We start from the raw sequence: 13,617 nt of genomic DNA on the forward strand, positions 1-13,617 counted from the left end.
TGATTTAAGCATTCAAAGCCTTCCTTCTATGGAAGCCCAGGGAGAGAGGTTCCTTGCTCAGATCATATAGAGGCCAGGCCCCTCTCACAACCCCTTCTAGTCTTTCTAGGACCCTCAGAACCTACTGGATTCTTAAAAATCCTTTTAGCTTCCCAGAGATCTTAAATTGAGCAGAATTTCATAGATTTACCTATCTGGTGCCTATATATGACATGGATGACAATGTGACAGAGACCCCATGGTCCAGCCCCTAAGTCCCAGGAGAAAGAGAGGGCTGCATCGCCTGCTGATATCATCAATGCCAGGGAGACTTAGCTGATTAAAAGTTGAAGAAAAAAAAAAAAAAAAACTCTCAGTACACACCACAAAAAGTGCAGGGACAGCCCCTGAGGCTGGACCATCTGGGTTGAACCATTGCAAACCTAGGTCCTGCAACACCAAATCCGAAGTGAGCCCAAATCCCCAGGGGAAACTCTCGGAGGCTCTGTTGACACATTTGGCACTGTTGAGAATTGCTTTTCTGGATTCCCACCTATGGTGGGAGTAACTTAGCTTTTGAAAAGGGAAGCACATATATTTACAGCTGGGAGTGAACCGTTTCCTATGGCTCTGCCCTTTGCACGGCTGTAACAAAGCCAAGTGGTAGAATAATCCACTTGTTTGGGCAACGCCCCACTTCGTCCAGCAGGGTGTTGGGGGAGGCTGCAGAGATTCCGTCACAGAGGAGCTCAGCCAAGACAGACGGATAACGACTCGGGCATGAGGCTGGCATTCCCAAAACCCACAAAGATGCCAACACACAAATGTTCACACAGCCGCCTCTGCAGCTCAGGGGGCCACAAACAAATCTCTCAAACTTAAGGGAGCCGCAATACCGCCTCCCCAGCAACCCCAGCAGAGGGCTTCCAGCGCACTTCAAAGCACACCTTGCCCTCTGATGCTCATAACCTTGAGAGAGTAGAAGAGATATTTGTGGGCCTCTTTCACAGAAGGGGAAATGAATCCTGCAGCTTTCCCTGAGTCTCGCAGCTGGTTAGGGACAGACTCCCAACAAGAAGCCACATCTGCCAACACTCAACCCAGGGCGCCCCCCTCATTACCACACCTTCCCCAAAAGAAGGCTCTTCCTCTAGGTTATGATAATAACAGCTACGCTTGTTGAACACTTGCTCTGTGTCAGGCACTATCCTAGGCATTTTGTGCACAAAAACCCTCTATGGAGATCTTATCCCAACCGTACAGATGGAGAAAATGAGGCTCAGAGGGGTTAAGTGACTTGCTTAACACCACACAGCTATTAAGAGAGGGCACAGGGATTCAAAGCCTAATCCATTGGCCCCAAAGCTCTTTGGACCAAACCACAAAGAAGAGGGACAGTTCTCAGGGCTCCTGTGAACACGGGCCTCCCCAGCCCCAGCTACAGGATGAAGGGAAGCTACCTCATCGCCACGTTGCTGCCATCAATCACTATGGGTCGCAGAGAACTGGCCAGCGCTCCGAAGTCCTCTTCCAGGGCTGTCTCTGGGCCGCGCTGGGCAGAGTCCGGGACCCCACAGGAGCCCCGAGGCACTAGCCTGGGTGCAGCCAGGTGCTCCAGGGTCCCCGGGCGGCTGCCTGTGCGGATAAGCTCCTGCAGCACGTCGTTGACCAGGGCGCCCTCGCCCAGCTTGCCCAGCACCCGGAGCACGTCCTCCCGGTCGTAGCCCAGCTTCTGGAAGAATTCCATCTTGCTAGGGTGCTCCATGCTTTGCCCAGCGGCCACTGGCCTAGGTCCTGCCCCAGGCTTCCTCCTCTCAGAGCCCTGCAGGCATGAGCTAAAGAGAAAAAAAAACACATCCATCAGGTGTTTCCTGGGCAGACTGGGGCAAGGGCAAGATGTGCCTGTGCTGGCTGCCTCCCGGCCTAGCTGTCAGGAAATCAGGTGGAGCCCAGTCCCACTTGGGACTTTCAGTTGCTCAGTGTGGCTGCAGAGCTGCAGGAGCAATCACGCTGCTTTCACAGTGAGCTCACTGAGGCCTTCACCCCACACTGCTGGGCAGGGCACACACTCGACCACACACCAGGGCTGCAGGGGCTGAGCGTGCACCTAGCACTCGGGACAGGCCAAACACAGGTTTCTTGTTTCTCAGGCCCTGTGGGGGGCTGAATAGTGACCTCCCAAATTCCCATGGTAAATTCCTCACCCCAGTACCTCAGAGTGTGACTATATTTAGAGCTATGACCTCTAAAAGGAGGTCACTAATCCAATATGACTGGTGTCCTTATAAGAAGAGGAAATTTGAACACAGAACACACAGAGGGACCACCATGTGAAGTCTCAGGGAGAAGGGAGAAAGCAACCCTGCAGGCACCTTGACCTCGAACTTCCAGCCTCCAGAACTGTGAGACGATGAATTTCCCTTAAGGCCCCAGTCTGTGGTACTTTGCTCTGGGGCACCCAGCACTCGGGACAGGCCAAACACAGGTTTGAAGCAGACTAACACAGGCCCCTGGCTTACCCAGGGCTAAATGCCCCCGGGCGAATTCTACTCCCAGAAAGGCAGTGCTCCCACCCAAATTCTGCATGGTGCCCTGCACAGCTTTCCCTAATGATTGACTCAGACCGCACTGAACCTCTGCAATAGAAGGGCCTGCCCCGGCTGGGCGTGGTGGCTCACGCCTGTAATCCCAGCACTCTGGGAGGCTGAGGCGGGCAGATCAAGAGGTCAGGAGATAGAGACGAGCCTGGGCAACATGGTGAAACCCCGTCTCTACTAAAAATACAAAAATTAGCCAGGCATGGTGGCGCATGCCTGTAATCCCAGCTACTCTGGAGGCTGAGGCAGGAGAATCGCTTGAACCTGGGAAGCAGAGGTTGCGGTGAGCCGACATTGCACCATTGCACTCCAGCCTGGGCAACAAGAGCAAAACTCCGTCTCAAAAAAAAAAAAAAAGGGCCTGCCCCAAATTTCATCTATCCCAGCCAGGCATTATGGCCTGGCCTACACTGGGGACTGGGAGGTGGCCTGGGAAGGGGGCTGCAGCCTGATAGATGGTTTCTAAAGGAAGATGACGAAACCAACAGGAACACACTAGACAGCCTGGGTGCCTCTCTCTTTTCTACCCGCAAAGACCGATATATTTCAAAAAAATTTTTTTAATACAGAAATAATCATGAAAACATATTTATTGCAAGCGAAAACTCCAAGCAACGTAGAAGCATAAAGAATAAAAAGACATGATGTCTCTTCTGCGCACCCCAAACCCACTCGCTTCCCCTACTGTTTTTCTGCACCCCTCTAGTGCTTTCTCTGTACGTTTACTTGCATGTCTAATAGATAAACACAAATATTGTTTGAGTTGTTTTGTTTTAGTTTTACACACATGGTGTCATATTATACTTATTGCTCAGCAACTTGCTTTTCTTATTAAAAATGCATTTTGGGGGCCGGGCGCAGTGGCTCATGCCCGTAATTCCAGCACTTTGGGAGGCCGAGGCGGGTGGATCACAAGGTCAGGAATTCGAGACCGGCCTGGCCAACATGGCGAAACCCTGTCTCTCCTAAAAATACAAAAATTAGCCGGGCATGTGGCACGCACCTCTAATCTCAGCTACTTGGGAGGCTGAGGAAGGAGAATCGCTGGAACCTGGGAAGCAAAGGCTGCAGTGAGCCAAGATCGTGCTACTGCACTCCAGCCTGGGCAACAGAGTGAGACTCCATCTCTCAAAAAAAAAAAAAAAATGCATTTTTGGCTGGGCGCGGTGGCTCATGTCTGTAATCCCAATATTCTGGAGGGCCAAGGCAGGTGAATCGCTTTAGCCTAGGAATTTGAGACCAACCACAGCAACATGGCAAAACCCTGGCTCTACAAAAAATACAAAAATTAGCTAGGCATGATGGCGTTGGCCTGTAGTCCCAGCTACTTAGGAGGCTGAGACGGGAAAATCACTTTAGCCCAGGAGTTTGAGATTGCACTGAGCCGAGATCATACCACTGCACTTCAGCCCAGGTGCAGAGCGAGACCCTGCCTAAGAAAATACAATAGGATAGGTTAGAATAGGATAGAAAGAATAGAATAGAATAGAATAGAATAGAATAGAATAGAATAGAATAGAATAGAATAGAATAGAATAGCAGTTGGAAATCTTTCCATGCTAGTTTACATGTTCTACTGCTCACTGTATCCCCAGCACTTAGGACAGTGACTCACACAGTTGAATCTCAATGTACATGTGTTGATTGGTGAATGAATGAATGAGTGAATATGTGCTTCAGTGTTTAACCATATGTCATAGGATGAAAGTTTGTTTTCCATTTTTCGCTGTTACAAATCAGGCTCAGTGAACATTCCGGCACATCCACCTTTCTACCTCATCCTCATCTCAGTATCACAGGCTCCTGACCTTCAGTCCCTCTTCTCCTATTTGACTTCTTTGCGTCAATCACTTCTCTCAGCCAGGTTCCCTCTTTGGCCTGGCATTCTCTGCAGGCCTGTCCCAGGAGTTCAGGAGCCAGAAAAGATCTAACAATGGCAGAGTCTGGCAGATGAAGGGCATTTCGCAGCCAGCCCCCTGGACAGAGAGGCCTCTGCCGCAGCGGCCACCTGCTCACCTCCCACTCCACCTCAGCCCACTGATGGCAGGCACCACGTGAAACAGTGAAACTGACCCCAGGGGCACCAGCCCCTTCTAACTGCCAAATCCAACAACATCTTCACAGTCCTTGCCTTATGCCACTTCCCTGCCGCTTTTGAAACTGGGAACCACTCCTTGACTTGTTATTTTAAGTTAAAAAATTGTGGACTGCCCTTTCTTGAAACTCTCTGTTCCCTTAGGCTGTATAACTTGGCCTGATTCTTCTCCCCAATTGGTCCAGCTCTTTCCCCCCTCCTTCGGTGTTGGGGTGCCACCCAGACCCTCCACCAGCACCTATATTCTGATGGGCCCCACAGCTGCACGTCTTGCTCACACCTCCCACTGAGCACCAGGCACAGTTATAAGTCTGTGAGATAAACACTGTGCTTGCTATTTAAGTGCTATGGGAACTCAGAATGCAGTCACACAGAGACATGTGCTAAGTGACTACTTCAGTGGTTCCCAAGGTGTGGTCTAGGGAAGCTTGGGGGACTCCAAGATTTTTTCAGGGCATCTTCAAGGTAAAAACTATTTTTAGGCCGCGCACGGGGCTCATGCCTGTAATCCCAGTACTTCGGGAGGCCGAGGCGGGCGGATCACGAGGTCAGGAGTTCGAGACCAGCCTGGCCAATATCGTGAAACCCCCTCTCTACTAAAAATACAAAAATTAGCTGGGCATGGTGGTGTGCACCTGTAGTCTCAGTTACTCAGGAGGCTGAGGCAGGAGAATCGCTTGAATCCTGGAGGGAGAGGTTGTGGTAAGCCGTGATCGTGCCACTGCACTCCAGCCTGGGCAACAGAGCAAGACTCCATCTCAAAAAAAAAAAAAACTATTTTTATAATAATGCTAAGATGTAATTTCTGTACTTTACTCTTATCCTCTCCTGAGTGTACAACAGAATATTCTAGAGTCTACGTGTTGTGTGATACCACAACAGCTTGAATGCAGAAGCAGGTATGAGAATCTAGCTGTCTTCTATTAACCCAGACATTAAATAGATTTGCAGAAATGTGAATTAGTGCCAGGCTTCTTACTAATTTTTTTTTGCTTTGGAAAATAAAGTTATTTTTCATGAGATATGTCATTTATGTCAGTATAATTGGTTTATTATTATGTAGAAATAAATGAATTTTTTAAGTTCTTAGTTTTCATTTCTAATAAAGTACATATCCAGCGATAGATAGAACCCACATAAACAAAGTCTCTTTAAGAACCTTAATAATTTTTAAGAGTATAAAGGGGCTCTGAAACTAAAAAGTTTATTCTTAAATCTAGAGCTGTTCCAACAGGTATTTCCACATAGATGACTCCATGTCGGTGACCTATAGACACGCCCTCCTTCTCCCAGGGCCCCAGTACAGAACATCCAGTGTCTTTACTCCCTCAATCTGGCCCTCTCAAATCTATCTCCTACTGTCCTTTGCCCCACCCACCCCTCATTCCTGCCATCTTCACCCCATACCTGATAACTATAACAGCCTCCATCTGGCTTGTAGCCGGCATTGTATTTCTAAAACGAGTCGGATCATGTTCGCCACCTGCTTCGAAATCTCCTCACTGGCTACAAGAAATACACCAAATTCCTAGACAGGCTGCCGAGCTTGTCACAAACCAGCCCTGAAACTGACCACCTCACTGCCCACCCCTGGCCCACCTGACCCCTTCTCTAGAGCCATGCTGACCGTTTCCCTGCTCCCTAGACATTCCAGAATGTTCTCACACCAAGCATAATGGCTTGTGCCTGTAATCCCAGCACTTTGGGAAGCCAAAGTGGGAAGATTGCCTGAGGCCAGGAGTTCACAGTGAGATCCCATCTCTTCAAAAAATGTTAAAAATTATCTGGGCATGGTGGCATGTGCCTGAAATCCCAGCCACTCAGGAGGCTGAGACAGAAGGATTACTTGACCCCAGGAGGTTGAGGCTGCAGTGAGCTGTGATCACACCACCGACCCAAGCCTAGGTGACAGAGCAAGAGCCTATCTCTTAAAAAATAAAACTAAACTTAACAAACAAACAAAAAAACAGAATGTTCTCAGCACTGTGTTTCTGTGTATGCTTTCCTGTCTACCTGGAAGTCTCTTTTTGTCTTGGAAGACATCAAGATTCAGCTCAGATGTTATTCAGAGCAGTCATCCCTGAGCCTACAGACAGAATGAGCAGCTTGGCCATCTCATCTACCACAGCACTTTGCTCACACCTGTCTTATAACACAGTGAATTATCATTCTTCCGTTTCTCAAGACACTGAATTACTCAGGTATCCTGACCTATTGCCTCAGAATCACCAGCACCAGATGATGCCTAGCATATCTGAGGAGTTTAATGGATTTGTTTTTTTAATTTTTAGAAATTTTGGGGTCTCACTATGTTGCCCAAGCTGGACTTGAACTCCTGGGCTCAAGTGATCCTCCCACCTTAGCCTTCTAAGTAGCCAGCACCACGGGTGTATGCCACCATGCCCTAATAGATTTTTAAAACTAAATGTCCAAAGCTAAAGTTATCTTTCCTCCTGAAATATCTTTTTCCTTGGGCCCCCAATCTTATTGAATGGCATCCGCCGGAGGCCCAAAGAAGAAATCTCGAAGTCCCCTTTCACTCCTCTCTTATCCTTACCTCTACAACCCACTGGCCAATAATTCTACTTCCTGGACATTTTCCATAACCACCCTCCCCTTCACACTCACACCACCACCACCCTAGCTCATTCACTCCTTACTGTAATAAACACTTGCCGCTCACTGACTCAACACCAGCATTGTGCTGCATCCCAGCTCTATGAAAACAAAATAAGACAATCCAATGTCAACTCATTCACAATCAATTCAAGAAAATAGACAGAAAACGTTAACAATGAGCTGTAAACCATGAAGATACACGAAGATAAGCACGTACTTTCAATTAGAAAAATGTGCTTTCAAATGTGGTACACATACATCACGGAATACTATGCAGACATAAAAAACAAAATCATGTCCTTTGCAGCAACATGGATGGAGCTGGAGGCCATTATCGTAAGTGAATTAATGCAGAAACAGAAAACTAAATAGCACATGTTCTCACTTATAAGTGGGAGTGAAACACGGAGTACATGTGGACACAAAGAAGAGAACAATAGATACCAGAACTGACTAGACGCAGTGGCTCATGCCTGTAATCCCAGCACTTTGGGAAGCTGAGGCAGACCAGCCTGACCAACATGGAGAAACCCCGTCTCTACTAAAAATACAAAATTAGCTGGGCGTGGTGGCGCATGCCTTTAATCCCAGCTACTCAGAAGACTGAGGCAGGAGAATCGCTTGAAACCAGGAGGCGGAGGTTGCGGTGAGCCAAGATCGTGCCATTGCACTCCAGCCTGAGCAACAAGAGTGAAACTCTGTCTCAAAAAAAAAAACAGGTAAGGAAGGTCTTATCTTCCTTTGAGGGGCAGGGAAGGCCAAGGAACTGTTGGAGAGAACTGAACTGCACAGTGAAGGGAGACTGGCTCTTCCAAGTGGGAAGAAGTGCCGTGTCACACTCCACGCCATCATCACAGTCGGGCCCAACACACCCTCCAGGCTCTTGGCCACCTGCCTCCAGCCCAGCCTCACCTCCTCCCTGACTGGTGACCAGTTCTTCTCTCTCAGGACGGTTGTCCCCTCAGCTGAGGTCCACCTGCAGCCCAGACTCCATTAAGGAAGAGGACACTCGCCCAGCCTGACAGGCCAGCCTCACACCAGGGCCACGCACTGAGCCCAAAAGGCTTCCAGTCAGGCTCTGCCCTCACCCAGAACATCTGCCTCACAGGCAAACCCCACTGCCACACCCCTCAGAAGCCTTCCCACCCCTGACAGCCCAGCCACCTCCATCCCTCCCCACACAGGCACTGTGACATTTGTTTTAATTTGGAAGAAAAAGAAAGGAAGAGGGAGGAGATGTGGGAGAAAGAAAAGAGGGTGAGAACTAAGAGAGAGAAAGGAACAGAATAAAGGAACAGGAGACAGAAACAGAAAAGTTTACCTTCCTGTGGCTCAGCCTTCTTTTTTTTTTTTTTTTTTTACAGAGAGTCTTGCTCTGTCACCCAGGGGAGTGAAATGGTGCGACCTCGGCTCACTGCAACCTCCACCTCCTGATTATCAACCGATTCTCCTGCCTCAGCCTCCTGAGTAGCTGGGACTACAGGCACATGCCACCACGCCCAGCTAATTTTTGTATTTTAGTAGAGATGGGGTTTCACTATGTAGGTCAAGCTGGTCTCGAACTCCTGACCTCAAATGATCTGCCCGCCTCAGCCTCCCAAAGTGCTGGGATTACAGACGTGAGCCATGCTCCCGGCCGTGGCTCAGCCTTTGTATCCAAGGCCTTCCCAATACCCCTGGTGGGAAGATGGGGTAGATACAAGTGTTCCCTTCCTGCGGGTGAGGAAACTGACGCTCGGAAAGTAAAGGCTGCATGGCTAGTAAAATGGCAGAGATGATCGGCAGTGACGAAAATGATCTGTCGTTTTGAGATGTGTTCAGGACACAGGCAGCATCTTGTTAGCTGGGTCAGGTGACTTCTCTTCGGTCACCAGGGAACGGCTCTGAGGAAAGTCCAAGTTTCTTTTGCAACTTGAGCTCCATGTGACAGAAACATGAGCGTTTCCAAAATGAAAACACTGGGGGCTTTCGCCTGGGGGGGCGCAAGGACAGCCGCCCGGGGCCCAAGTAGGGGGCACTCCCCCGGGGGCCCTCGGGGCACAGCCCGCAGCCCGTTTTCTGAGGAGACTGAAGGGGCAGGCGTGGCCAGGAGAGCTGTTTTCACACTAAACTGAAAGAATGCATCTACTTCAGAGGCTTTTTCTCCCTTGAGACTTTAAAATCAACTTGGTTCCTTTTTAAAACTTCTAAATACGGAAGAAGCGGGGACAGGAGTGGGGTGCTGCTCTTAGGAGCCCACTGGGCCCTGGGGCCGCAGCCTTCCCCCGGGACATGATGGTCTCTGAGCTGCAGCTCTGCCAGCCGCGTCTCGTTTCTTCCTTCCTATTTTGAAGACCTGAAAGTCTGAACGACTTCATTTCAGTTTCCTTCCTCCGTCCTGACTGGAAGTCACACTCTGTCCAGAAGATTAGCGACAACACTTAGAAAATCCTCCAAGTGGCCCCGCAAGGCCCTGGGAGGTCACAGGAGCAGCTTCCTGTTGTCAGAGCAGGCCCCTGGGGGTGGGTTCAGGGCGGCCTGGAAGAGCAGGGAGGAAGGGAGGGGGCCCCACGGCTGGAACAGACCAGATCTGTCCATTCTAGAATCAGCCAGTCCAGGGGAGGGGTCCCAGGTTCTAGTTTGCAGCCTCTGACTAGAAGGGCCCTGAGGAAAAGAGAAACAAAGAGGAGAGAAGGAGTTGGGGGAGAAGTGGCAGCTCCCACAGGTGCTTCCTTGTATATTATCACATCTGTGGGAACCTCAGTGTCCTGGGAGCCACCTCAGTACTCCCAGTGCAGGGGGGGAAACTGAGGCAAAGAGCAGCTTTGGTGACATACCCAGACCCCTACTGTAAATAAGGGAGACCAGACTCCCAAAGGTGGCAATTCGCCAAGGCCAGAAGGCACTGCCCAGGGCTGCTCAGGTGCCACCCAAAGGCCAGCGGCCACCATGAGGTGCCATGGAGCAGACCACAGCCAGCCCAGCCCCAAGACCAGCACACTCAACACCTCGCCCCTGCCCCCCAAGTCTGTTCCCGGGTCACCTCTGCCAGCTCCACAGAAATCCACGAAATTACGGCCTCCAGAACCCGGCCACCAGGGTGAGGAGAAGTTGTCTTGTCCTGAGCTTCTCCACAGAGGCCAAACAGAAAGTTTCTGGTTCAGCTCAGAGCTAGAGGCCCTCAGTGGAGCTGTCAGTTAGATTTTGAGGAAGTCACAGAGAGGCAAAGACGGTAGTTCATGGGACTAGTGTTTCTCGCCTGGCCTTTATTTTTTTTTTAAGGGAATTTGTAATTTTTAAATTGTCTTTAAATTGTGGTAAATTATATGTAACATAAAATATACCATTGTAACTATCTTAAGGGTACAGGTCAGTAGCATGGAGCACATTCAGACTGCTGTACAACCATCACCACCATCCAGCTCCAGATCTCTTTTCAGCCTGCAAAACTGAAACTCTCAGCTCATGAAACGTAACTTCCCATTTCCCGTCCCCAGCCCCCGGCACCCACCATTGTACGTTCTTTTTAAATAAATATGATGATTCTAGACAGGTCTTAGGGGTGGAACTGTACAGTATTTGTCCTTTTGTCACCGGCTTATTTTGCTCAGCATTATATCTTCAATACAAACTCCCGGGTTCAAGCAACCCTCCCACCTGAGCCTCCTGAGCAGCTGGAACTACAGGCACACACTCCCATGGCTGGCAGGTTTTTTTTTTATTTTTTGTAGAGATGGGGGTCTCACTAAGTTGCCCAGGCTGGTCTCAAACTCCTGGCCTCAAGGGATCCTCCCTCCCTGGCCCCACAAAGTGCTGGGATTACAGGTGTTAGCCACCACTCCCAGCCAATTTCTCTTGTTTTTGAAGCTGAATAACATTCCTTTGTATGTATACACCACATCATGTTTATCTATTCACCCTTCAGTGGACGCTTGGGTTGCCTCTGCCTCTGGGCCTGTGTGAATGATGTTGCTGTGAACCTAAGTGTGCTGGCCTGGCCTTTTGCTTTCTCAGACTTGTCCCCTGCTCTTCTGCATTGTGATGGTTTCTCTAAGGCGGACACACAAGCATTTAAGCCCTGATCCACATCCCGGAGCAACCCTACTGTAGTCCACATCCCAACCTGTTCATGGGTCAGGGATGGGCACCCCATGGTTGGCATCGTCTGGCCTTAGAGAAAAGCTCATAATCTTGGGGGCCACAGCTGAGGTTTCTTATGGCTGCAGGGAATTTGTCTTCATTGCAGTCAGATTAAGATTTAGTTCAGTTTCCTCATTAGCCTTTGTGAGGCCCACAGAGGCATCCTCTATAAGAGATGCTACCAAAAGTTCCTGGCTGCATTCAGCCTGGAAACTAGGCTTCCCATAGATGATAACGAGTCTAGAAGATGCTCTCATGAGCAAGGTGACAGGGCTCAAATGTGCCTGGGAGTTCTACTCTTTCTGATTTCCTAACATGTAAATATCTTCAAAGGCCACAGCAGGAGGTTTTACTGAAACTGAAGAGCTTCCTCTGTTTAATCTTCCCCCCAAAAAAGTCATCTGGAAATTAAGCACGATTTTGCTAAAATGAGCAAGGACTTCACCTAAATGAAAGTAAAGAGGGTTATCTTATTTTTTTATTTACCACTTAAAATCATTTAGAGTGTAAGAAATCAGATTGTTCAGGGTCACACTCCCCCAAGGACTGCTCTCTAACAGCCCTCCTCCTGCCCCTGCCCCGGGGTTCCAGTCTCTCTCCTCCACCCCCGGACTCAAGTCTGCGTGGTGTTGGCCACACTGACTGACGGCCAAGAGACATGCACTCACCAGCAGGGTGTGTCCCTCCGGTCTTCACAATGAATGCTGGCCCAGTCGCCAGCAGCCTTCACGCCAATGTTCTCCCGTCAGCGAGGCCAGGCCCCCAGGTGCCACTGGAGTCAGAGGAGGGCAGCTGGCGTGTGCCAAGCAGCCACTAGGAGCCACTTCATGCCAATGCTCCACTTCCTGCACGCCACAGTCACGTTCAGCTGCAAAAGTAGTTATGCCTTGGGTTTTTTTTTTTTTAAGAAAAAAAAAAAAGGAAAGGAAGAAAGCAATTAAATGGTGGGGGGGGCACTTAAAGTTTGCACCTCAGCATGAGTCACCGAATCAAAGTTCAGCAACCACATGCAAAACAAACCCTCCGTGAGGGCAGCAAGTCTCCGTGAGGGCTGCTGGGGTTGGCTGCACAGCAAAGCCAGGAGAGGCTCCATGAGAAGAATAGCATTCAGAGTCCAAGGGGGAGAACCCCTGTTCCAAGAGGGAACTTGGAATAGAAGTTCTCCTGCCTCCAGCTGAGAAGATGATCGGATTCTAGCTGCTCCTGGGGAAAGTCGGTACTCACAGCTGGACACAAACATAGCTTGCAGGAGGAAGAGTGTCAGGGCTAGAGAGAGCAGAGATGGCTACGGAGATATGGGTGCATATGGAGACATGGCACAGGGAGGACTCTGTCCCTGCCTTCACGAAGGGGAATTCCAAGCAAGTCACGAAGTCCTTCTGACTAGGGACCAAGGCACTAGCCTGTGTCAGAGATAATATGGCCCTGTTGCTCCCTACTGCTGCCCTGCGTAGCGTGGGTGGTGGCTTCTCTCCCACTGTGGCAGGGGAAGTCTGACCCCAAATGACCACAGCATTCTGCAGGCTTCCTGGTCTCCAGCCTCACCAGGTACATGCAACAGACCCAGAACTCTGAAATTATTTCCTAAATTTGGTGATGCTCATCAGGGGTCAGAAGAAGAGGAAAGAACACAATCAAACCACACAGTAGCCCACCTCCCAACAAACCTCCGTGTCTCAGGCAGCAACTTGCTCAAGGACACACAGTCAACCAGCTGGCCAAGGTGGGTTTAGAACCCAGGTGTTGGTGCTAGGGAGGTAAGAATGGCACAATGTAACTGGAATGTGTAGCTCTTTTTATTTATTCACCACCTGTCTCCCAAAGAAAATGTGAAGCAGTGTAGGTGATTAAGACACAGAGAATGGAATAATTAAAATAAAAACTAAGGCCAGGTGCAGTGTCTCACGCCTGTAATCCCAGCACTCTGGGAGGCCAAGGCGAGAGGATTGCTTGAGCCCAGGATTTCAAGACCAGCCTGGGCAACATGGCCAAATCCCAGCTCTACAAAAAATATAAAAATTAGCCAGGCATAGTGGCACACACCTGTGGTCCCAGCCACTTTGGAGGCTGAGGTGGATTGCTTGAGCCCGGGAGGTTGAGGCTGCAGTGAGCTGTGATTGCACCACTGCACTCTAGCCTGGGTGACAGAGTGAGATCCTGTCTCAAAAACAAATAAATAAATTTTTTTGAAAGTTCAATCAGAAATCC

At 49.6% G+C, this 13,617-nt stretch overlaps 1 protein-coding gene across 5 annotated transcripts in view; it reads right to left on the reverse strand.

Moving 5' to 3' along the window:
- Positions 1–12,361, reverse strand: part of ZC3H12D (zinc finger CCCH-type containing 12D) — a 37,514-nt gene extending 25,153 nt beyond the window's left edge. The window contains exons 1-3 of one of the 5 annotated variants that reach the window (XM_055267037.2): positions 12,078–12,361; positions 8,612–9,933; positions 1,440–1,814 (exon numbers count right to left, since the gene is read on the reverse strand). In XM_055267037.2, the coding sequence (XP_055123012.2) occupies positions 1,440–1,744 (305 nt within the window). In that variant the 5' untranslated portion in view covers positions 1,745–1,814; positions 8,612–9,933; positions 12,078–12,361. Of the gene's footprint in view, positions 1–1,439; positions 1,815–5,306; positions 5,429–7,331; positions 8,171–8,303; positions 8,384–8,611; positions 9,934–10,312; positions 10,448–12,077 lie in introns of those variants that run through there. The other 4 variants (XM_055267044.2, XM_055267072.2, XM_063632354.1 and 1 more) reach the window with 4 other exon arrangements.
- Between the last annotated feature and the right edge of the window lie 1,256 nt (positions 12,362–13,617).

This window comes from Symphalangus syndactylus, chromosome 2, assembly GCF_028878055.3.
Source record: "Symphalangus syndactylus isolate Jambi chromosome 2, NHGRI_mSymSyn1-v2.1_pri, whole genome shotgun sequence".
Lineage (NCBI taxonomy): Eukaryota > Metazoa > Chordata > Mammalia > Primates > Hylobatidae > Symphalangus > Symphalangus syndactylus.